The sequence below is a fragment of the Nannobrachium achirus genome, assembly GCF_963921795.1.
Source record: "Nannobrachium achirus genome assembly, chromosome: 21".
Lineage (NCBI taxonomy): Eukaryota > Metazoa > Chordata > Actinopteri > Myctophiformes > Myctophidae > Nannobrachium > Nannobrachium achirus.
Window position 1 is genome coordinate 32,709,787 of NC_137828.1, and position 23,375 is coordinate 32,733,161.

The 23,375-nt window shown below is 39.9% G+C and overlaps 1 protein-coding gene across 1 annotated transcript; it reads left to right on the top strand.

Annotated features, from left to right (window-relative positions):
• The first annotated feature begins 7,788 nt into the window (after positions 1–7,788).
• Positions 7,789–16,278, top strand: rpl7 (ribosomal protein L7). The gene is made up of 7 exons (XM_080752032.1): positions 7,789–7,826; positions 9,026–9,134; positions 9,907–10,073; positions 11,650–11,787; positions 12,359–12,468; positions 15,069–15,286; positions 16,214–16,278. The coding sequence occupies exons 1-6, from the start codon at positions 7,813–7,815 to the stop codon at positions 15,275–15,277; spliced, it is 747 nt and encodes a 248-aa protein (XP_080608158.1). The 5' UTR covers positions 7,789–7,812; the 3' UTR covers positions 15,278–15,286; positions 16,214–16,278.
• The last annotated feature ends 7,097 nt before the right edge of the window (positions 16,279–23,375 follow it).

The window sequence follows — 23,375 nt, forward strand, 5'->3', positions numbered from 1 at the left end:
AAGAAATGAATGGACCGCGTGCGCGCGCGCGCACGCACGCACGCACGCAGGCACGCACGCACGCAGGCAGGCACGCACGCACACACACACACACACACACACACACACACACACACACACACACACACACACACACACACACACACACACAATCAGACAGTTGTATTTATTTTCATAATGCAATTAATCTGCATTTGGATGCTAGTGCAGCCTGAAATAGCCTGAATTGATGTTCATTTCCAGCGAGCCTGCCTGACGTGCGTGTGTAATGGAATGGTTCAGGAAAGGAAACTTCTTTCCATTTGGGGATAACCTGGGCTGGAAATGAGGCGTGAACGCCCTCTGGCTGTCAGCTAGTGCATAACTCTCTACCTGTTGCATAGGCCGATTTTCCACCCTTGTATCCAAATGTATTCAAAAGAAGAAGGCTGAACAATAATTGGTTTGATTGAATTTATTAGACGTTTGCATAGGGAAAAGTAGGCTACAGGACAGTACAGTTCACTGAAGGTCAACTAAAAGGATAAAGACCACAAGAAAGCTTTCTAGGCTTGTTTTGGGGTCCCTTTGAAATGAATTCAATATTGCAGGAGTCTTCAACGTTTTCAGGCCGGGGACCCCCAAACTGATGGGGAGATGGAGCAGGGACCCTCTACCACCTCGTAGGGTGGGGGGGTCGGGGCTAAGACATATTTTTTTATTTTAAACATGTGCAAGTTACAGCGAGCAGGGTGAGCCGTACCACTACCATTTCTAAACATACTAGCCTACTTATTAACTGAGAACAAATGTCAATAATATCAACAATATGTCAATTGCATAGTAATCATGTATTCAAGCTATTCAAAATGTGGAAAATGGCAAAAAAAATATTTTTTCAATCAATAATTTCGCGGACCCCCTGCAGTACCTCCGCGGACCCCCTAGTGGTCGCGGACCCCCTGTTGAAGACCCCTATGGTATGCATCAATCACTCAATAGAGAGCAGTGGTGGAGGAAGTATACAGCCTATTCACATGTTTTACCAAGTAAAAGTATCAATACAGAAATACAGCAGAATATTATCACAAAGCAAAAGTCTGGTATATAAAAATATGTTTACATTCTGTCTAATAAAGTATTCATTCAATCAATCAATCAATCAATCAATCAATCAAATAAATCAATCAATCAATATTCCCTACAAAAGTAGGTTGTTATTGTCATAAAAATGTTCTTAAAGTACCAAAAGTAAAAGTACTCCTTTTGCAGAATGATCCGTTTTCAAACTAAATGTTTGAAATCAATCAGCACAGATCTACAAGCTCAAATAACCAAAGTACGATATATTATGGCTGAAGTGTTTAATGTATGTTTAATAATAATAATCAAATTCTACAAAGTAACTAAAGTTTTCAAATAATTGTAGTGGAGTAAAAGTACAATATTCTTCTCTGAGATGTCCTGGAGTAGAAGTAAAAGTATTGAAAATTGGAAATATTACAGTAAAATGAAAATTGCACCAGTGTGAAGTGAGCAGTGCAAACTAATTCTTCTTCTTTTTATTTCCGGCAGGCTGTGCAATCTAGTGCAATGCTGCCCTCCACAGGTTGGAAGTTTCTCATTCATAAAATAATCCTCATTGCAAACTTAAAATAATGTCCACCCGTGTTCAGTGACCGTGTTCCCAATCCCCATTCCACACATTATCCATTCCTGCTACAATGCTTGTGACTGTGTCGGTGCACAGCCCTCTCTCAGCTTGTCGTCCAATTCTTCTCCTGAGATCTCTCCCACATTCAAAAACCTCCTAGCTGCATCCACCACCATTTTGATGCGTTCCGATTTACTCTGGATTTCCGCTGCACAGCTTATGACCATCAAACATATAATTTTCGGGCGGCCATGATTTTGTCCAAAAATCATGCAGATCGGTACACAGTATCTCTGTAGCCATTAAACGAAACGGGTATTTCTTACATTGATGCTCCTACATATTATCATGCAAGCACCAGTTAAAGTTACTTTCCATCCCTCATATACTGTGTGCACAGTGCACATCCCATAACCCACACACTGCATATCATTTCGGAGCTCATATCTTTGTAAGGACTAGTTGCAATAAATGCCAGAAAGCCCTTCTTATCAAAACAAATGCTTTGATTCGGACCCTCTCTATTTCTCCTTTCCTCTACCTCCTCTTGCTCTGCCCCACTTTCCTTCTCCTCCAGTTTCTTCACAGCTTCTGCATATGACACCGCTCCCTGCTTCCTTAGCTGATTCACCTTCATTTCCTTAATTCTTTTAGGACACTTTGTCGATCCCACATGATGATCTCCTTCACAGTGCAAACACTTTAGGATACTTTGCTTTTCCTCACACTTCCTTTTTTCACAGTCTTTCTTTCCACAGCTGCCACATCTCCTTTCTGCTCTGCACACCGCTGCGACATCATGTCCGTATTCTTGGCAGCAAAAGCACCTGAGTGGTGCTGCTTCGAACGGCCTGACTCGGTAGCATACATAGTCTTGGTACACTCTTTCTGGCAATTCCCCTTCAAAGGTCAAACATAAGGACTTACTTTCCTCACACTTCCCATCTCTGTGCCGCATCATCCTCCTGACCTGACAAACACCTTCAATCTGCTGAAAAACGCCATCGTAAACTGAGTGTGGCACGCCACTGATCACTCCTTTCTTCCTCGTAGTAGTTCCAAGTCGAAAACATTTCACGTCCGTGTAGTCATCCCACACATGCATTCTCAAATAATCTCAATGCTTCTTTCATTTGCTGCTTTGTTTTGCATTCTATGATGACCAATCCACTTCGAGTTATCCTTACTGATCTTATTTCTCCAATTTTCTTTACAAGGCACTCTCCCACTTTGTGCGGGTCACTAAACACACTGTTTGTGCTCGTAGCTGCTACCATGCCGATCGTATACTTCTCTTTCTTTTCCTTGTTTTCATTTCCTGAGCTAGATGTTTTCCTTTTCTTGTTCTTGCTATCAAGTCCTCTCATATCTTCTTCAATTTGTAATTCGCGCTCTGTCTCCGACTCCATCGCGAGCTCACCGATCCTGTCTCCAGTGCTCACTGCTGCTGCTCACTTCGTCCAACCACACCATGCATTCCTGCAAACTAATTCCTGCAAGGGCGCCTGCTTAAATCAGTGTCGATAAGCACGCATGGCAATATTCGTTTTGTTGTGTATGATCCCAGCAAGCACGGTCAGTGCTTGGTGTTGTTCGGCCGGCGCCGGTTTGAAGTTCAGGCATTCACATGTCCAGCTTGTGGTGTTGGACAGACTTTGCCCTCAGTCTTGTCCTCTATCAAAGGACAAGCTGGCTGTCCTTTGATAGAGGAGGTAGCTCCAATGAGATGGATCTCCATTTGGCTAACAGTTAGCCAGAAGTTAGCCAAGTTATTAGCCAAACAAATCTGTGTGAATGTGGTTGCTGTCTCAGGCCGGTGCCGGTTTGAGACAATATGGCGATGACCCCTGCCTTTGTGGGCCGAGGACTCAAAATGACCCACTAACAATCTTCAGGGGAGCTGTGGTACTGCAATAGTCTGGGGAAAAGTAGAACATCTGGAACTGGCAACGTGTCTCCACTACACATGCTGCCTCTCAGACCGGGTACTCTGTTCTGAAAAGCAAGAACGATATCCAGAGCGTCTAGAACGATGAGATCGACCTTGGCCTTGTCATTCTCGCAAAGGGTCTCTGTGGTTGTCCCTGTGCTTTGGGACGAATTTCGAATTCCTGTTAGATTCCATGTGGGCTGGTGTCAGCTGGGCACCGCCTGAGACCTGTGACAGTGACCACAATCTGTGCAAGTGTGGTTACTGTCTCGGGTCTTGGGTGGCCAGCGCCGTGTTGAGGTTCAGTGACTTCATGGACAGAACTACACCCATGTGAGCGACCTCGAGGTCGCTTCTCGCCCTTACCTCGCTTCTCGCCCTTACCTTACTTACCTTACCTGGTTGCCAGTCACTGGAGCTCAGCCTGGTGGTCATGGAAAATTATGAGAATGATACCTGAAAGTGCAGATAAAAACCAAGGGCCCACAGCAGGTATCTGAGACCTAACAGATTCATTGGGAATATTGATTGATTGATTGATTGATTGATTGATTGATTGATTGAATGAATACTTTATTCAGAATGTAAACAGCACAAAGTACAGTCAGACTTTAAAGCTAAAAGTAACACAACCACAACAAGACCATTGTGGTCCTATGCATTCAGTTAACATAGCAGTCAACTGTCAATTTAGGTAAAGGAGCACCCTCTGAATTCTGAATGTCTAGTAGTAGATTAGAGTGTTTGTTTAGTGTTTGGTTTTGCAAGTAGCCTAGGAGTCGAGATATAATATTGCCTAATGTTCAATAGACAGATAGTTTATTTCATCATGCTGAAGGTTTTTCATTTAAACACAACTACATAACATTATTGTTGACGTGTCACGTGACCACATTGGGGTTGTGAAAGAATGTAAACATAAAAAAAGAAAATGTTAATACAGTGAGAAATTAGGTCATCTAATCAGCCAGTTAACCGTTTTAAAGATAGCAGAAAATATGTAAAGTTTTGCACGTTCATATCAAGTATAGGCTAAGATCAGGGGTCAATTAAGTCTGTACATGGACAAATGTGTCCGTGGCACGTCCGTGGCACGTCCAGGTCCATTTTGTCTCATTTGTACACTCTCAGTTACAGACGTGTAATGGTAATTTAGGGCTAGTTTTTGTCTGCTCAGACTTTATTAGACGTTTGCATAGGATAGGGTAGCCCGCATGACAGTACAGTTCAATTGTACAATGTCAACTAAAAGGATTAACACCACAAGAAAGTTTTGGGCTTGTTTCAATTGGAGTCCTTTTTTAATTCATACAACCACAATGGTGTTTCTCCTGGCATGATGCTTCTAGAGCAGTCTTGTACGCCAAGTAGGCAGACAGGAGGTACGGGTGGCGTTACACTCAACCCTGCTGCCTGGATGAAGTTGGTCTATCTATACACAAAACTACTCACTGCAGCTATCTCTGCACCTCCGTTCCTCCAACCCAAGATGGAAGAAGTAGGCCTACTCACATGTTGTAGGCTACTTGGGTAAAAGTATCAATTCCACCACGTAGAAATACTCTGCTACAAGTACAAGTCACTATTTAAAATGACATTTTACTTAAATTTTACTTCCCATTTGGTTTCATTTTGTACACTCTCAGAGTTACAGACCTGTAATGGTAATTTAGGGCTAGTGTTTGTCTTCTCAGTTTGTATGTCCACCACAAGCCAGCATGGCGCTGACCCCTGCTGTAGGCTTTTAGTCACTGAATGAGCAACCAACAACATTTTGACTTGTACAAAAGTATTGGCATCAAAATATACTTAGAGTACCAAAAGTAAAAGTACTCATTATGCAGAATGTCCCACTTCGCTTGTTTTAAAAATCCTTTGAAAATGGCAGATCTATGTTGTGAGCTTGCAAGATCTGCTATTTTCAAATAGCCAAATTAGCTTATATGAGTTGATTGATTGATTGGTTGATTAATTGAAGACTTTGTTAGAAGTTTACATAGGAAAGGTACAGTTTCATGACAGTATAGTTCACTGGTACAAGGTCAACTAAAAGGATACCTCAAAAAAGCATTTGGGCTTGTTTCAATTGGGGTCCATTTTTAACTAACTAACTAACTAATAACATAGAATGACAAATAAAACACAGTACTATGTAGAAGAAAAAAAATAAAAATAATCAGTCATAAAACACAATGCAAAATAAATGGAAAGGTCAGGGGAAGGTAAGGATAGGCTTCGATTCCTTTTTTCTTTTTTCTTTAATGTTTTTTATCCCACAGTTTTTGCAACCCATTTTTTTTCTCACCCGGTGACTACCTAACCTGTAGTCCTGGTTTCCGCTCTCCCCCTGCCGCGCCAGGGGACATTGGGGAGCACCCGGCTGGCTAGGGAGTATAGAAACCAGGACTACTGCATGTTTTTGTGTGAGGGCCTATGCCCAAGGAGACACGGGGAGAACATGCAAACTCACCACAGAAAGGCCCTATCGCCAAGGGTGTGGGTGCTGATGACGGCTTTGATTACTTTTACCAGTTTCGAGTAGCAGTCTCTATAAGAGGCTTTTCAGTGACGTTTTAAAGGAAGTTAGGGATTTACACTCCTTTAAGGACTTCGTTCGGGTAGAGCGTTCCACATTTTTGTAGAACGAATTTGACCCTTTTTTTGAGCCAAATCTGGGTTGGACGTGGTCTGTGGCGCTGCCTCTGGTGTTGTAATTGTAAACATCCTTGAAGTTTTGGAAGAATCTTGTCAGGTACATGGGTATCTTAGTGGTGTAGTGTATCTTGTACACCATGGCCCATTGCAAGATGCTGTAGACTACTCTGTCAACAACATAATTATAAGTGATTAGCGGTAAGGTGAGCCTGAGATCGAAGGTTAAGCAGAAGCCTAATTAGTTTGTTTTGGGCTGTTTGAAGCCTTGTTTTAGGGCCTTTAGAGGCGTTGCGATCATAGATATATCCGCCCCTGTAGTTCATTGGAGCGACGTGTAACGACTGGAGGCCGGATGTCCGGAAAAACCGAGGGAACGCTGCCAGTCAAAGTGACTACTGACCAATTACAGCACGTCTTTTCTGGGACTTCAATCAATTCAATTCAACAGAGCTTTATTGGCATGCTTCCATCCAGTTGCTGATGTTGCGCGGCTCAGCTGTTCTTAGAGGCTGCATACATAAAGACCCGCCCCCACCTGCTTCTGATTGGCCTACCAACTACCGTTTCTGTGACGCGTGCATTGTAACGATGCACGCGGAAGAGATGCAGATTCCCTTGTCCTATGTTGTCCCCCGATGCATATGCCCCTATGGTCCGTTGCAATACCATATGTGGACTCCATAGTCAAAGTGGGGTTGGTGTAGTAAATAGTGTATGTTTTGTAATGATAATCTAAATATATACATCTTTAGTAACCAGTAACTAAAGTTTTCAAATAATTGTAGTGGAGTAAAAAGTATACCTGACAGAGATACACTACACCACTAAGATACCCATGTACCTGACAAAATACTTCCAAAACCTCAAGGATGTTCATAATTACAACATCAGAGGCAGCTCCACAGATCATGTCCAACCCAGATTTGGCACAGAAAAAGGTCAAAGGTCAAAATCTCCTGCTATGCCTCTAAAATGTGGAACGCCCTACCGAAGGCCATAAAGGAATGTAAAACGGCACTGAAAAGCCACTTAGAAGTGGCAGCTACTCGCAACTGCTAAATTGCATTGTGGTTTATTTTACAACGGTTTCTCTGATGATATCCTCTGCATAGTACTGTTCTATGTCTGTCATTATATGAGTTAAAGAAAGATCTCAATTTAAATAGGCCTCAAGCCATGTGCTTTCTTGGGGGTATCCTTTTAGTTGACCTTGTACCAGTGAACTGTACTGTAATGAAACTGCATCTTTTCCTATGCAAACGTAGGCCTATAATAAATTCTCCAATCAATCAATCAAGCAATCAAAAATCAAGTATTTATTTCTGAGAGTCTAGTAGTAGTTGTAGAAGTAAATGTAGGCTATTTAAACAATATGAAACAAGTATGAAACAAGACAACTTAATGTAGGTAATGAATTAATTAATTTGTAAACTTCAATGTGAGTTTTGGGGCCCAATTAGAACGTTAACTTAAACTGAAATGACAGCAATGCATTTATAATTCATGCAGGCAGCTCGACGGGCAGCATGTGAGGGTCCTAAACATTTTAACTCACACATGCGCAGAACGATTTCCCTCTTTCTCGGTGGACACAATGGCGGACGCAGAGTGAGTGTTTAATGCCATGCTAAATCTAAGTCCATCTACTATTAAAACCAACATCTCTGTTTGTTTTCTATGTCGGGAGAGTTTGCTTAGGTTGTCTACGTTACAGGATTGACGATATCGCCGAGAAATTCTATCTTTAATGATATTATTATGACCACTTTACGGAACAGTACGTGTGTGTTGCCGTCTTGCCGACCTGACCAGAACATGTCTTCCCACTTTCCCCACATGACTATTGGCTTTACTTGATAGCAGTGAAACAAACTCACACCAATAACACTAATAAAACATTATGTCGGTGTCTCTAAACATGTTAGTTAACGCTGTGAGCAAGACGTCTAGAGAAGGTTGTCTTGATACAGACCAGACGGCTAACGACTAGCTAGCTAGCTAGTTTGACGTCTGTAGGAGCGATGCTAGGCTAGCCGGTATTAAGTGGTGGATAAAGCAGTGTTTCTCAAACCTTCAAGGTCTCCCCACAACTCTGACAGTGTACAAATGGAACCAATTTTCATTTGGTTCCCTTTGTATGGGTCAATTTAGACCTCCATAAAGGAACCCACAGAGTCCCTGGCCTGGAATCCTCTGAGAACCACTGGGATAAAGTACTCAAATTTTATACATAAGTAAAAGTATCGATACTGCAATGTAGAAATACTGTAGTTAGAACAAGTAAAGGTCCGGAATTATAAATGTACTTCAGTAAAAGTACAAAAGTATTGGTATCAAAACGTACTTCAAATACAAAAGGTATTTTGAAAAAAAGCTGAACTTGCTCACAATCTCGTGAATTTTCAATATAGGGTTGAAGTGGGTCATGTATATATATTTGTAACAGTAAATCAAAATAAACTAACAGGTTTATGTGAGTTGAGTTATGTGGAAATATGGTTGATTTAAGAGGGTTGGCAGTGGCTTCTTGGATGTGGTTAATGATGATACTTTTCTTTCCCCGTCTTATCGACTATGCTGAATAACTGAAAAATAAGCCAATTTAGTCTGAAACCACATCTTTGCCATTTAGTCAAATCTGCTGTAAGGGTAGGCATAATTCCACAGCCAACATTTTGACTGGTAAACTGTAAACAATTCTGTGTTGCTTTGAACTGGAGGATTGATTTTGGGGTTTGGCTTGCAAGTACACCGTGATCATCTACTTTACACCACTGTTATTTATAATGGATCTATTCCTTTTCTAGAACCAAGGTCCCGGTGGTCCCGGCGGTCCCTGAGAGCCTTTTGAAAAGGCGAAAGGCCTTTGCCACCATGAAGGCCGTGCGCATCAAGAAGCTTCTGGCTGAGAAAAAGGTAAAGTGACGTTGGGAGAAAAACAAATGCCGGTTGATAATTCATTTGTATTGTGTTCAATTTTAAAATGTCATGTCTAGAAATCACTGGAATCTTAAACATTGTTGATCACGAGGAGTTAAACAGTCTGTGTTTGGATCATGTCTTGGAGATTCTTTTAAACGCTAATCCATCAAGATGAAACCATTCAAGTTGGCTATCACTGGTCTTTATTGGCCAGTTGTCTTTGTATCTATTAGTCAGGTTGACTGGAAGCTGTTGAAAATGTTGGCTATGCTGTCAAACGCTAATTTTTAAAGCATGTCAATGTGACTTGTTGTAAAGTGATGTGCACCCGAGCCTGATGCTGGAATGTGGTTAATGATGCTGACTTTTTTCCCCGACTTATCGACTATGGTGAAAAATTATCTGAATCAAAGCCAATTTTGTCTGAAACTACATTCCACAAAAGTTCAATGTGCTGCACTTAAACATGCATTGCTAGATATTTCTATGCAGTGATGTAAAACTTGATGAAAAATGTTTCTATGGTCAGGGTTCATATTAACATTTGATTCTCTGAAAAGTCCATAGGTTAATATTATAATAACATAGCTAACCGTTGCATTGTAATGTACAATGTTACATTTTGACATTTTCCCACATACATAAGTGTATCCATGATGCTCCTCTCAGAACTCCCAACCCATCGGTCTAGAAATCACTGGAATCGCAAACCATTGTTGAGATCGTGAGGAGTTATACAGTCTGTTTTGTTGTCTTGGGTCATCAGGCTCGCAAAGTGACCAGGAAACTGATCTACAAGAGGGCTGAGAAGTATCACAAGGAGTACAGGGAGATGTACAGGCGTGAGGTCCGCATGGGGCGTACAGCCCGCAAAGTGGGGAACTTCTATGTACCTGCTGAGCCTAAACTGGCCTTTGTCGTCAGGATCAGAGGGTGAGTGTTGTCCCTGATGGACAGTAGCACTGAGCTTGTCAGGGTAACAGAAAGAGTGGACTCCTGAATTTTAAATTGGCTATTTTGTTCCTCCATAATGTAATAACATCATTGTAAACATGTTAGAACATTTTCACATTTAAGGCCGTTGACACCAAAGGAGTTGTTCACCACTTTTCAACCTGTCTTCATATAATAGGTCCTCACTAATGTTCATGATAAAATATCACAATTTTTTTTCTACTCGGTCCAAGTCTCCTAGGAGAGCTGTGGGAAGTTCAGAATCCATCGTCTTGTGACATCATCATTTTCCCAAAAAAGAAATTTAGTCAATATTTTTGAAAAAGATATATTTAGATTTTTATTATCGCGAGAACAATGGCTTCCACTTTAAAATTGCAACTTCTCAGGAATAGAAAGCCTGCAGTTTCTAGAAGCTGGATTGGCAATCGATGATGTCACAAGACGATGGGTTTCTGACCTGCCCACAGCCCTCCTCTGAGAAGAAAAAAAAAAAAGCTATTTTTGAGTGAGGACCAATTATATGAACATAGGTTGAAAAGTGGTGGAGTGCCCCTTAACTGTTCTGCTGCTGTAGACGGCGCTCACCGTCATTGAAAGGGTTAATACCATGGTGCCGTTGACGGTGAGGACTGTGAATCTTACTGTATATACAGTAAAGATACTATTACTTACTTAATGTCGCTCCGGTCCCGCCCGCATCGGTAATGTCGGCGATTTGTTTACAACGCACGTTGGGCGTGCACGCGAAGTGAAGCTCCTCAATGTTAAGTCAATGGAGAGGCCCATAAAGAAACGTCATTTAAACAAAATAGCCATTTTGAGACATTTTGCAGCAGATCTAAATGTAAACAAGGCACAACGCAGGGCGCAGCCATCTTCCTCTTCTTGTCACACACTGTCATGTGACTAGATGACGTAATCGTTGCCGTCAAGTGATAATCCAAAAAAACAAAAACAACCCCCTTCCAGCCCTTCAAAATAATAGCGGCGGCCTATGGAGGAAACTGCGTGGCACCGAGGCACCAAGCAACCTTCAGATTAAGAGGCACTAATTGTGTTAAGCATTGCCCACCTGCCTCTAGAAGGTAAATACTTTCTGGCAGGTGGAGTTTGCTTTCAGGTTGCCTGTGTTACATTTTACCTTACATTTTATAATAGGCGATTTACCTTTCTGGCAAGTGGCAAGACCTTTGGGCAAGTAGAACATGACCTGTACTCCTGACGGGGAAGTGCCTCTGAGACCTTAGTGTCAACTCCTGATATGATATGCAACAAAACATATATTACATTTAACACATTCTTAATACCAAATTAAACATTGAGGTGCCTACCATTTTTAGGTGCTCACTCTTCCTGTATCCTTGATCAGCATCACTCCCCCCTATCAATATAGAACGTGGTTAATGATGATCATTTCTTTCCCCGACTGATCGACTATGGTGAAATTGAACTTTTAACAAAAGCCAATTTTGTCTGAAGCCACAATCAACATTGTATTACGGTTACTGTATTTAATAAACTGTATGCTAATCAAAACATGTTTGTCTCTTAGTATCAACGGTGTCAGTCCCAAGGTCCGCAAAGTTCTGCAGCTGCTCAGACTGCGCCAGATCTTCAACGGTGTGTTTGTCAAGCTGAACAAGGCCTCAATCAACATGCTGAGGATTGCAGAGCCCTACATAGCTTGGGGGTAAGCATATGTTGGGTGTATCGGCTATGGAAATGGTTGGTAACTGGAAATGAATGCATGTAGTCTAAAGCTGGAGAGCTAATCCATCAAGATGAAACCATTAAAGTTAGTTTTCATTGTGGTCTTTATTTGGCCAGTTGTGTTTGAAACCATTAGTTGAGTGGTTGAGTGGAAGCTGTTGAAAATGTTGGCCATGCTGTCAAATGCTAATTTAAAGTGTCAAAATGGCTTGTTACACTATGAATGATGTGCCTGATGCTGGAATGTAGTTAATGATGCTGACTTTTTTCCCCGTCTTATCGACTGTGGTGAACACTATCTGAATCAAAGCCAATTTTTTCTGAAACTACATTCCACAAAGTGCAACGTGCTGCACATTTTTCAATGCACTGGTGTAAAACTGAACGTTAAATTTCTTTTGTCAGAGGTTTCATATTAACTTTTGATGCCCTGAAAAGTCCATAGTATTACATGGTTTGGTATTGACATGGCAGATACATTGGATTGTTATGTAAAAGGTGGAGTTTTTACATTTTCCTACATAACATTGTATCCATGATGCTTCTCTCAGATACCCCAACCTGAAGTCAGTGCGTGAGCTGATCTACAAGCGTGGCTTTGGCAAGGTGAAGAAGCAGCGCCTTGCTCTCTCAGACAACTCCCTGATCGACAAGGCCCTCGGTAAGAAACAAATTACATGTCTAACATAACAGGACGGTTACATATGCTAGTTAGAAATCTTTAATTTGTCTGTTTTATGTGCATGACTTTGCACATAATCAACAGGATTATGCCAGAAAACCATGCAGACATGCCATTCATTGAGACCATTCACTGCTGGATGTGGTTAATGATGATAATTTTCTTTCCCCGTCTTATCGACTATGGTGAAAAACGACATAACGAAAAGCCAATTTTGTCTGAAACCACATCTCAGTAAAGCATTTTAGGATTTGGCTATTTCCTCAACGGTTAGACCTTGAACTATGGCTGTCCCCAACTAAGAATTTGTATAGTCGACTATGATTGGCCGAAATTTGTTGATAGTCGAATGGTAGTCGAATATCCCTGTTTTTTTTTTGTTTTTTTTACCTTTTACAATGGCTTACAAAAAACAGAAGTGAAACACTCATTTAAATAGCATGTCTTCTTGACTTGACGTTGTTTTAATAAATAACTCATTCATTATTTAAGCCAAGGTTTATTATCATGGCCTTATATAAGAATAATAAATAATCAGAATAATAGAGCAATAACAACGACGAAGTAATATTTCTAAAATAAATAAAGTAACGAAATAATATAAGGCTAATTAAAATAACAAAATACTAAAATAAGTAGACCTATAGCAGGTGTAAAGTTTGTTCACTTAGCTTTTTAAAGAAAGTCAACCCGCGTGTCACACCAAAAACTAAAGCCCCGGACGCCGATGTCTGTAACACCCATGCAACTATAGGCGATGCGGTCACACATTTCTGAAGGCTCTGCCCGACCCCAATATCTGTGTAACATCCATGCATGCATCTGTCAACGAGACGCTGACAGAGAGACAAGCGTGTTTATCATCAGGAAACGATAGTGATTGGATTTTCATAACAGACCCCCGGCCACCAAGAAAAGAAGAGCTTAAAACACAACTCTCTAGTACTGTTATGTGTTGATGGCATAGGTTTATTGCCGATCTGCAAGCTCAAAACCTGAGCGTCCGTGTCGTGTTGCTTTTGACTGTTTAATAAGAAAGGGAGTATGGACATAACATAAGGGAACTTAAGCCAACTTACTTTTATCAAGTGATATGACATGTTGCTCATTGTGGAGTGGTAGGTCATAGTCAGATCGCAGATCATACATCTTACTTTAGTTTGTCCTCTACTTGTTCAAAGTGTTTCCACACAAGAGTTTGCAAGAGTATCTTTTTAGTCTGCTTGCAGTGCCATTGCCATTATTGGGGTTTTAATATAATGCAATAATACGAGTGGGCAAATGGTGTAAAGTCAACTTTGACAACTTGCCTGATAGTTTGAATTGTCCTAAGATACAAAGTGCTTCATGTGCATAAAAATGTGCTAGACATAATGGACAATTATATCAATCTAGAGCTTAAAACTCGTTTTAAATTAATGTAGACTTTTGCAAACGGCATTGTTTTGTTTTGCTCTGAAGTAGGCCTGGGGCGGTATCGACATTTTGTTACCGCGATTACCGTCTTCCCATTTACCGCCGGTACTGCGGTAATTACCGCACCCCCGTATCTATTAATTAAGGTTCGGCGATAAGCCAAAAATCCAAAATATTGCAATCATCTTCCCAAAAGTCGCCTCTCCACAGCCTGACTGCCCGAGTTATACTTCTCCGTACAGCACAGCGGGTATGGCTTTGAAAGGAGCAGATCTACAAGCTCATAACACATCGCATCCGCGACGCGTTCTGAGCTTTTAGATCTGCACTGTCGGGTTACCATAGTAACGTAGGCTAGCTACTTAGCTTTTCAGACACAAACAGCTGTGTGAACAAACCAGAAGAGGACGGGTCAGATCGTGTACAGTGATTCTGTAAACTCACGTCACGTCACGTCACGTCTCAACTCTCAAATCGCAGTGATTGAGTGCTGCTATATACAGGTTTTAGTTACAAGACTTGACAGAAAAGGTTATAAAATCTCCGACGCGCCGTCAGACGGGCACAACGTGCGACGCGATGGAAAAAGTAAAATAGTTTCATTTTCGGTTTTAGTCCACGCGGCCCACGCTCCGCCAGTAATCCGTATGAATAAAAAAAGATATGCCACAACACAAGGTATGTATTAACATCCTTGTGTCGTGTGGATTACAGAGAAAGTTTATGCTGCTCTGTACTCCTCTACGCAGGCTGCCCTGTGTAGGTCTGACTGTCTGTGTCTCTGAGAGTGAGAGTGACGTATGTGGCTTCCAAACTGTGGTACACGGCCCAGAGCAGAGCGGCATGGAGCGCATGCGGTCCTCGCTTCTCCCCTGTTTTAAAACTCGCTGGTTTTCCAATAAAAAATAGACTTTTTTTTTTGTCTTTTTTTACCGCGGTAAGCACACTGACACCGCGGTAGACCTCGGTTTACCGCGGTACGGCGGTACGGCGGTACGGCGGTTACCGTGTCCAACCCTACTCTGAAGCATGAGTGGCAGGGCAATTTATTCTTTTAAAGAATGAACTGTCTCTGAAAGTGAATAAAAGTTCAGACTGTCATTCTGTCACTTGATAACATTATCTTTTTTTTTTTCTTTTCTTTCTGTGACATCTTTCTACAGGTAAATACGGCATTATCTGCATTGAGGACCTCATCCACCAGATCTACACAGTTGGAAAGAACTTCAAGTACGCCAACAACTTCCTGTGGCCATTCAAGCTGTCATCTCCCCGTGGTGGCATGAACAAGAAGACCACACACTTTGTGGAGGGCGGAGATGCTGGCAACAGGGAGGACCAGATCAACAGAATGATCAGGAGGATGAACTAAATGTCATTGGTGAGAGCAGGAAAAGATCCACTGAATAATACAAGTATCACAATATGGCCACTGATGTTGGATTAGTGACATTCATCACTTAAGTGAGCAGCTTAATGTTTTCTATAATTTGTCCAAACAAGTATTGGAGGGTTGGCAGTGGCTTCTTGGATGTGGTTAATGATGATACATTTCTTTCCCCGTCTTATCGACTATGCTGAATAACTGAAAAAATAAGCCAATTTTGTCTGAAACCACATCTTTGCCATTTAGTCAAATCTGCTGTAAAGGTAGGCATAATTATCCTTTTAAAAGCCAACATTTTGACTGGTAAACTGCAAATACAATTACAGGTACAGAAAGAAGTTGTAATAATTGTGGGTGTGATTTCACTTGTCTTTGTGCCAACATGAAATTAATTATACAGCAGCTGTCCATGCTGGTACACAGCAATGCCAAAAACGAAACGCACCCATAATTACTAATTATTTCCCCTAAGTAGTTGACGTATCAAAATGTCTGTTATAATCCAGGTTATATTATTGCAGGTCTGGCCAAAATAAAACCGAATGGTTGTTTTATAACCTGGTGGTGAATTTAACCTCACAAGTTGTATACAATTTGATAGTGAGGCTGTACATAGTCACTGTTGGTTGCTTCATTGTTCAAGTGTTTGGTGCTTAAAAAAGTGTTTAAGCTTGACATTAATAGTGTAGTATTGAGGTGTGTGTGTATATATACCTGTTATAGAAATTGCACTTGCATTTCTGAAGCACACATGTATATGTTTGGAATGTATGTTGACCTCAGTACCCAAATCTTGCAAAAAAAAAACTTATTTTTGTTTTATTTGGTGTTTTACACACTTGGACAGCAGTGCTTTTGAAGCCTATCTTAGTTATAACTTTGTCATTTTGATTTGTAACATTTTGTTTCCTCCTATTGCAGGTTTTCTATGGGACTTCTGGGAGTTTGTCTGAGAGTCTGTACAATAAAAAATACAAAAAAATAAAGATCTTTGCCCTGGTGTATTTTCTGCAAATGTGATTATCCTGTGGGTCGGGGGGTCCCAACATGATTTTGAGGGGGTATCCAGATGATGAAGTGACAATTTAAGTATTAAAAAAAAAACATAACTGCTTCAAAAGTAATCTACAAACTAGGCAATAAAAACTGGTAATTGGTGAAATTGTCAAATAAGAGGCAAAAGAATATGAAATGGATCTGCTATATTTCAACTACAATTCCAAGTGTTTGTCAAGGTCAAATGTGATTATTTTGGGGGTCGTGGCCTGAAGGATTGAAAAACTGGTCTAGCAATGAACTAGATTAGAGTTATCTTTGTATTTAATGCCGGGTTTCAACCCAGGTCTCTGTGCTGGAAGCCGGAAGGGACACTAAAGCCACTATTCTAGTCATTCAGACAACTTTAACTTTTGGGAGGCAACAATCTGGCCATGCAAGACTAGTCTACTTGTTCACAAGGAGACTGGTGATTTCCAACTGATGTGGATGGAGACTGCAACAGCACCCCTAAACACACGCCACTGTAGGCCTACTTTATGTATTTTCCTATCTGCAACTTGTAGGGATATTTCACTTGAAAAAAAAGGGTTATTTTATCTCTCTTGTGAACACCCCAGACAGTTTTTAAGTTTCTTGATTCAACGTTAAGACATTTGATATTCATTTGATCAGACACGCCCCTTCCTATACACTATTCAATAACTTATCATTTATTATTTATATGTAGGTCTGTATAAAGGTTTGAAGAGGAAAACAAATATATTCAAAAATAAATGCATGAAAAATTTATAAATCGAAAAAACATGGCTCCCTCACTTATTAGCAGTACTAGGCCTATGATGAGTCACCAGAACTAAGAACTGGTGTTTTCTGTGAATCTATCATCATGGTTAAAATGTAGTTTGAAGTTACAATGGGTTGGTATAGGAATTGTAAATAGATTACTGAATCAAAAACGGGTAGCGTGAGTAGACTATAAAATGACCCAAAAAATGCAGCTGTTCTAAGCAACTGCAGGTGCATTTTTGCTTCGCGGAGTGTTTTTTTTGACCAGTGTACATCTGTTGCCATGGTGACGCAGTGACTATTGCATTTCCTGTCGTCCCGTTAGTCGTGGAGGTGAGGCGACAGCAGTAGCTGAAGAGTAAACCAGTTATGCTGCGGGTACTTGCGTTGTGTCAGTGTTTTTGTAAAGACTACGGCGTATCGACGGTTGGTATTGGTTTGTGATGCATTCGCGTGGCAGCCCCAGAATGATGACATTCCCGGTGCCAATATCGCTGTCTAGCGCCGCCGCCAAGGCTTTGTCCGAGGGCAGCTCAAGTTGCACCCTGCTCGGCCATGATGCAGCTGGATGCCCCTTAAAGAGAAATGACAACGGAATGAGGTCAATCGGAGGAAGACCAGTGCCTGTCAAACCAAATATTCACCTTCCAAGGAGACAGTGTGCAGGAGTTCGTTCCTGGGGCAGTGAGTAGGCTTGCATTTGATCATTTATAGACAATGTTAATTCAATTCGTTTTGAGTAAACCACGGCATCTCTTCATGTAGAGTCGGGGGATGGCAAGTCGTTGGGCAGCTATATGATTGAAGGGTAAGAAGACTCCAAGGTCCAAGCACACACATTTTAGGAAAAATGTAGCTAACGGGATTTAGCAGGCAGTGGTGGAAAGTACATTTACTCAAGTAGGCCTACTGTACTTAAGTAACATTTTTAGGTAGACTATTTTTTTTACCACGAGTAGGCCTATTTCCTTACTTCTATACTCCACTACATCTCAGAGACAAATATTATAGGCTATTTTGCAATTATTTGAAAACTTTATTTACTTGTATCTGCCAATTACATTTTTGTTTCATAAAATTCCACCGTATACATGGGGGCCGATTAAGAAAAATAATAAAATAAAAACACCTAAATCCTTATCTGTCTTCTGGGGAAAAAGATATATAGGCCTCTCTCTCTCTCTCTCTCTCTCTCTCTCTCTCTCTCTCTCTCTCTCTCTCTCTCTATATATATATATATATATATATATATTATATGCTATACCATAGTTATATAGTTATTATTGCTATTGGCCTATATCATTTCTGTCGGATGGAAACCTCATATGTACAAAACTTTAATAAAAAATAAAAAGTTGGAATATGTAGAGAAGAGGTTTCTGCCAGACAGCAATGACATTGACACTCATATCTTTTTTTAATAGTCTATAATATATTATATAGTAACAACTAAAATGACAGATGTTTACCTGGATTTAAATATATGACATCTAGGGTATGATATGACAACTAGGACAACCAAGTTAGAATTATGTTCTAACAATCTAATAAAAAATAGGAAGATGAATAATTCATTCAAAATAAGATTAGGTTTACATTAGGTTGCCAATAAAAGACAACTAAACAAAATACCCTTTTCTGACTGCATTTGATTACATTTCTTCAAATAAGTAATTTTAAAATAAATATTCATATCATATTTTTTGTTCTTGACCCTATATTCTGGCACGGTATTAATACAAATTCCAGCGGTTAGTTGCCAAATAGATTACGATTACTGAATTACGGTAGTTGGCAACTAATATTTACTAATCGATTCGATTATGATTAATCGGTTAATCGTTGCACCCTTAATGACAGCGTATAAACTGTCCAGGTCTAAATGGGTTTGATTAAAGGACAAGAGCACTCTGGTAGAGGTTTGGGTTGTTCTAAAACACCTGTCCTTGGTTCTGGTGGTGACTGACATTACAAATTTAGGCATTTAGCAGAAGCTCTTAATCCAGAGCGATTTACGTTTTCATTTACTTCTTCACAATATGGTTCCTTTGTGAATTCTTATTGAGCGTCAGTTTAGTGGCCGTATTGTTATTTTACATGAAATACCACCAAACACCAGTGTGTGTTGATAACTCTGCCTGACTCAACACAAAGTATATCATGATTATGGGAGATTTGGTGATATAGTCTGGTGTCTAGTGATCTCTAGTGGTGCTTGAAGGTCATTGCGCATATACTTTATTTTTGACACTTTAATTTCCAGCTGTTTGGAGATCACATCCATATAAAATTAGATCATCTGACTAATCACAGCACATATTTTCCAGAACTTATCAATTAAACAGAGCTTTATTGACTTATTTCCAGGACTTGAACCTGCTGCCTTCTGCTTGCAAGCAGAAGGCTTGCAAAATTAAATTATTGTCTTGGGAATGTGACTAAAACAAAAAAATATTTCTCCATGGCATGAGTAATCTATAGAAAAAAAGTCATTTGGGGGGTGAACTACTTCTTTAAAGCTAGGAATCAAACCTAAAAATATGCTGTTAGAAATGTCCTTACTTTCTTTTTTTTTTTTGTACTGTTGTTTGTTGATCTTCTAATATGAAAGGAAACTTAGATGTAACAGTCAGCAGGTAGCTCACTGAGTAAGGACACTGCATATATGGTCAGGAGGTTATGGGTTGAAACCCCACTCATGTCTTTACTTTGAAGACTCATTTCCAAAAGAACAACTTCAAATCTGACAGCAAGCAGTAATGAATGACCTCACACCAGTGGCGCAGTGGACTAGAACTGGAGTCTGTGATGTAGGATACCATTAATAGCTTGGTTCAAATCTGGCGTAGGCTGGGGGTTTGCGTGGGGGGCCATTTCCATACAATGTTGAGCAGCAGTTATAGCAAAGAAATACACATTCAGCTGAAGTCTTACAGTGAGGGGAGGTGTTAGAGGAAGGAAGTGGTGGAGGCACAGAGAGGAATGGATGGAGCCCAAGAGGGCGATAGTAAGAGGGCGGAACAGACCCGTACTACCAGAGCCTTTTTGCTGTTTAACACCATGTCCTTCCTTGTATGTGAATAATGTTTTTTCAATTCAAAACTGTAATTGTGATATGAATATGAACACCCAGTGTCCCCAATTATTTAAGTTCCCAAACATATTTTTACGGGTCACTTTGTTTCCAGTTTTTAATTATTCTTTAAAATCATTTCCCAAAAAAGCTATTCTTTTGTAAATTAAAAACAAAATTATATTTCTTTCTAGTCATTATGAAGACAATTCATTAATTCAGCTGTCCGGTGCTTTTGTGTTTTACTGAAACAAATAAGTCAATTTTTACATTCACTATTTTTAGTGACGAGATTTAGTGCGAGCACAACCAATTAAAATGTTTTGTTGTATATTTACAAACTCTCCTGGGCTGCAACGATTAATCGCAATGAAATCGATTATTCAATTAGTTGCCAACTAATTTAGTGATCCTAATCGAATCGGCAACTAATTGCTGGAATTTTTTATTAATGCCGTGCAGGAATATATAGGGTCAAGAACAAAACATATGACTTGAATATTTTTTTTTTAAATTACCTATTTGAAAAGAATACTGTTACCCTTTAGCCTGACAAATGTGTAGCTATTCTTTAATCAGGAGGGTCATGGCATTTTATATTAAGGCACATACATTTTCCAGGGGTACCCCTCTTTAAAAAACGACCTGTCCCTAACATAGTATTTCTACAATGCAGTAGGCTATTGATACGTTTACTTAAGTAACAGTTGACATGAGTACGTTTTCCACCACTGTTAGCAGGGGGTGTTAGACTTAGAAATGTGCTGTTAAACTAATCTGTAAAACACCATTCTCCCGCCTAGGTCACCTTACTCTGTCAAAGATGACAGAGTGGAAGCTGTGCCAGAAAAGGACACCAGTGGGAAGCACTTTCTATTTGATAACAAATGTAAGATCGAAATAATGCGTATGTGTATTGAGCATAGAGTTATGGTATTGAGGTTCATCGTCACTATTTAGAGAGACTTCTATAATGGCACTATGCTGCCCCCTGTTGATATGTCTACATGTCACCCTAAATACCATAGTGTCATTTAAAGCAGGGGTGGACAGTTTTTAAGTAGCTTGATTCAGTATTTAGATATTGATGTACATTTTATCAGACAGCCCCCTTCCCATGCAAACTCATTGTATACTTCAAACTCATTTTAACCAAGATAGATTCAATGAAAACACCCATCCTTGGTTCTGGTGACTCATACTGCCCTCCTAATACTTCAGAAGGCCATGTTTTCATTTATTATATATTTTTTATTGTATTATTTTCATTTTGTATAGGAAGGGGCGTGTCTGATAAAATGAATATCAATTATCTAAATACTGAATCAGGCAACTTAAAACCGCCCGTGGTGCTCACAAAAGCTGATTACCGGTAGACTATAAAATGACTCAAAGATTGTTTTAAAGTGAAATATCCCTTTAACTGAAACTATTCGGAAAAACATATTATTTGTTGTGTGGTTTTGGTATATGAATACTGAACAGTGGTAGTGAGGCTACTATTTTATGATTTTATCATTTTTACAGTGCTATAATTTTATTCTAGATATACCTTTTTTTTCTTAGCTAAAGATTATTTAGGAAATGGACGATGTTCAGAAAGGGCCACTTCACCTCTGGGACAACCCTATCTTATTTTATTGTTGTTTGGGACACGATCAACACAATCCTGAGTTATTTTTTTGTGTTCAGTCTATTTCTTGAGGTATATTAGTGTTTCAGCGTACTGGTGATGCGTTTTGCATCATATGATGCAAAACGCATCACTAACAACGCATCACTAACAACAATAAAATAAGATAGGGTTGTCCCAGAGGTGAAGTGGCCCTTTAACTTCAGTCAGTTATTTTCTCTCCACTTTATTAGCATTTGCAAAAGAAGCACAGGCAAGTACAGTTCAATACAAGGTCTGCTAAGAGGATTTTAAACCCAAGAAAGCCTATGGCTCTTCAATGCATCGAAGAATATAATTTTGATTTAAGGATCGTGAATTAGTGGAATGGGCAGCAGGTGTGTGCTGGCAGGTTGCTCTAAATAAGAGCAATTACCAAAAGATGTGTATTGGGGGATTTTGGCATTTTTTGCGGGGCGCTACCCACACATTTAGCTGTGTTATTTCATGATTGCACCATCCTTACAAGTTATAGACTACCTCGTTGTAAAGGTGACTAATCAATGATAAAAATGCTATAAAATACTATACAAATTGGTATTACTGAAGTAGGCTAATACCAAAAATAAAAAATTGACCAAAGTTAAGTTTCCGCACTTTTTGTGAGGGGTTTTGTCTTCTTGGAGTATCATGTCAGTATCAATATCATGATCAGTAGGATCATGGTTAGTAGCTTGTCAGTGTCAGTACACAGGAATCCAATGGAAACAAGCCATTGACTTTCTTGGAAAAATCCTTTTAGCTGACCTTGTATTGTACTGTACTTCCCTGTACTTGTCTCTGCAAACTGTTAAATAAAGTTTTCAATCAATCAATCATGTCAATATCATCAGTCAGTATCTATAGAATGTTATACTTGGGCCAAGTTTGTAACCACTAGGTGGAGCCATCATAATTCAATACCTTGTTTTGTGCTACTGTTGTAGTTCCATGTTACATTTAAAATGGTAACCTTTTTATCAGACAGACATTTCACAAATAGCATGAAAAAACAATTTGACCACAAGAAATACACAGTCACCCCCACCCACCCCAGTAGGTGACTTTTTGAGTTTCTTTGTTTCATTCTCTTCTGAAAGCGTTCATTGCTTTTGTTTCCAGATGAGAGATTAGAGAAGACACTGATTACCCCTTTGCCAAGAGAGTACCATGTGCCCAGGACTGGCAACCTGCTTCATTTCAGCTTCCCCAAGGAGCTTTCCCAAGGCCCTGTAGTCCGACCCTTCACCCTCGGGTAAGCAGATTATTATTAATATCACAGTTATGGGGTTGACAAATACAGTGATTCAATTAAATCAGTGTTCAACGGATGACAGAAAATTAAGATTAATAAAGAAAGAAAACTATGTTTTATAATTTCCCATTTGACAACAATTTGACTGAATTTGCACAATTCCTCAAAGGTTGCCTACTTAATTGATTTTATTTGGTTACAATTAAAAATACATTCTAGAGTGTTCGCTCAGTAACAGTGGTCCCTCCAGCTCTTCAGTAAAGAGAAAATACTTTTACACCGGTTTCAATCAATTTTGTCTGCGCTCTAATTTTGTTAA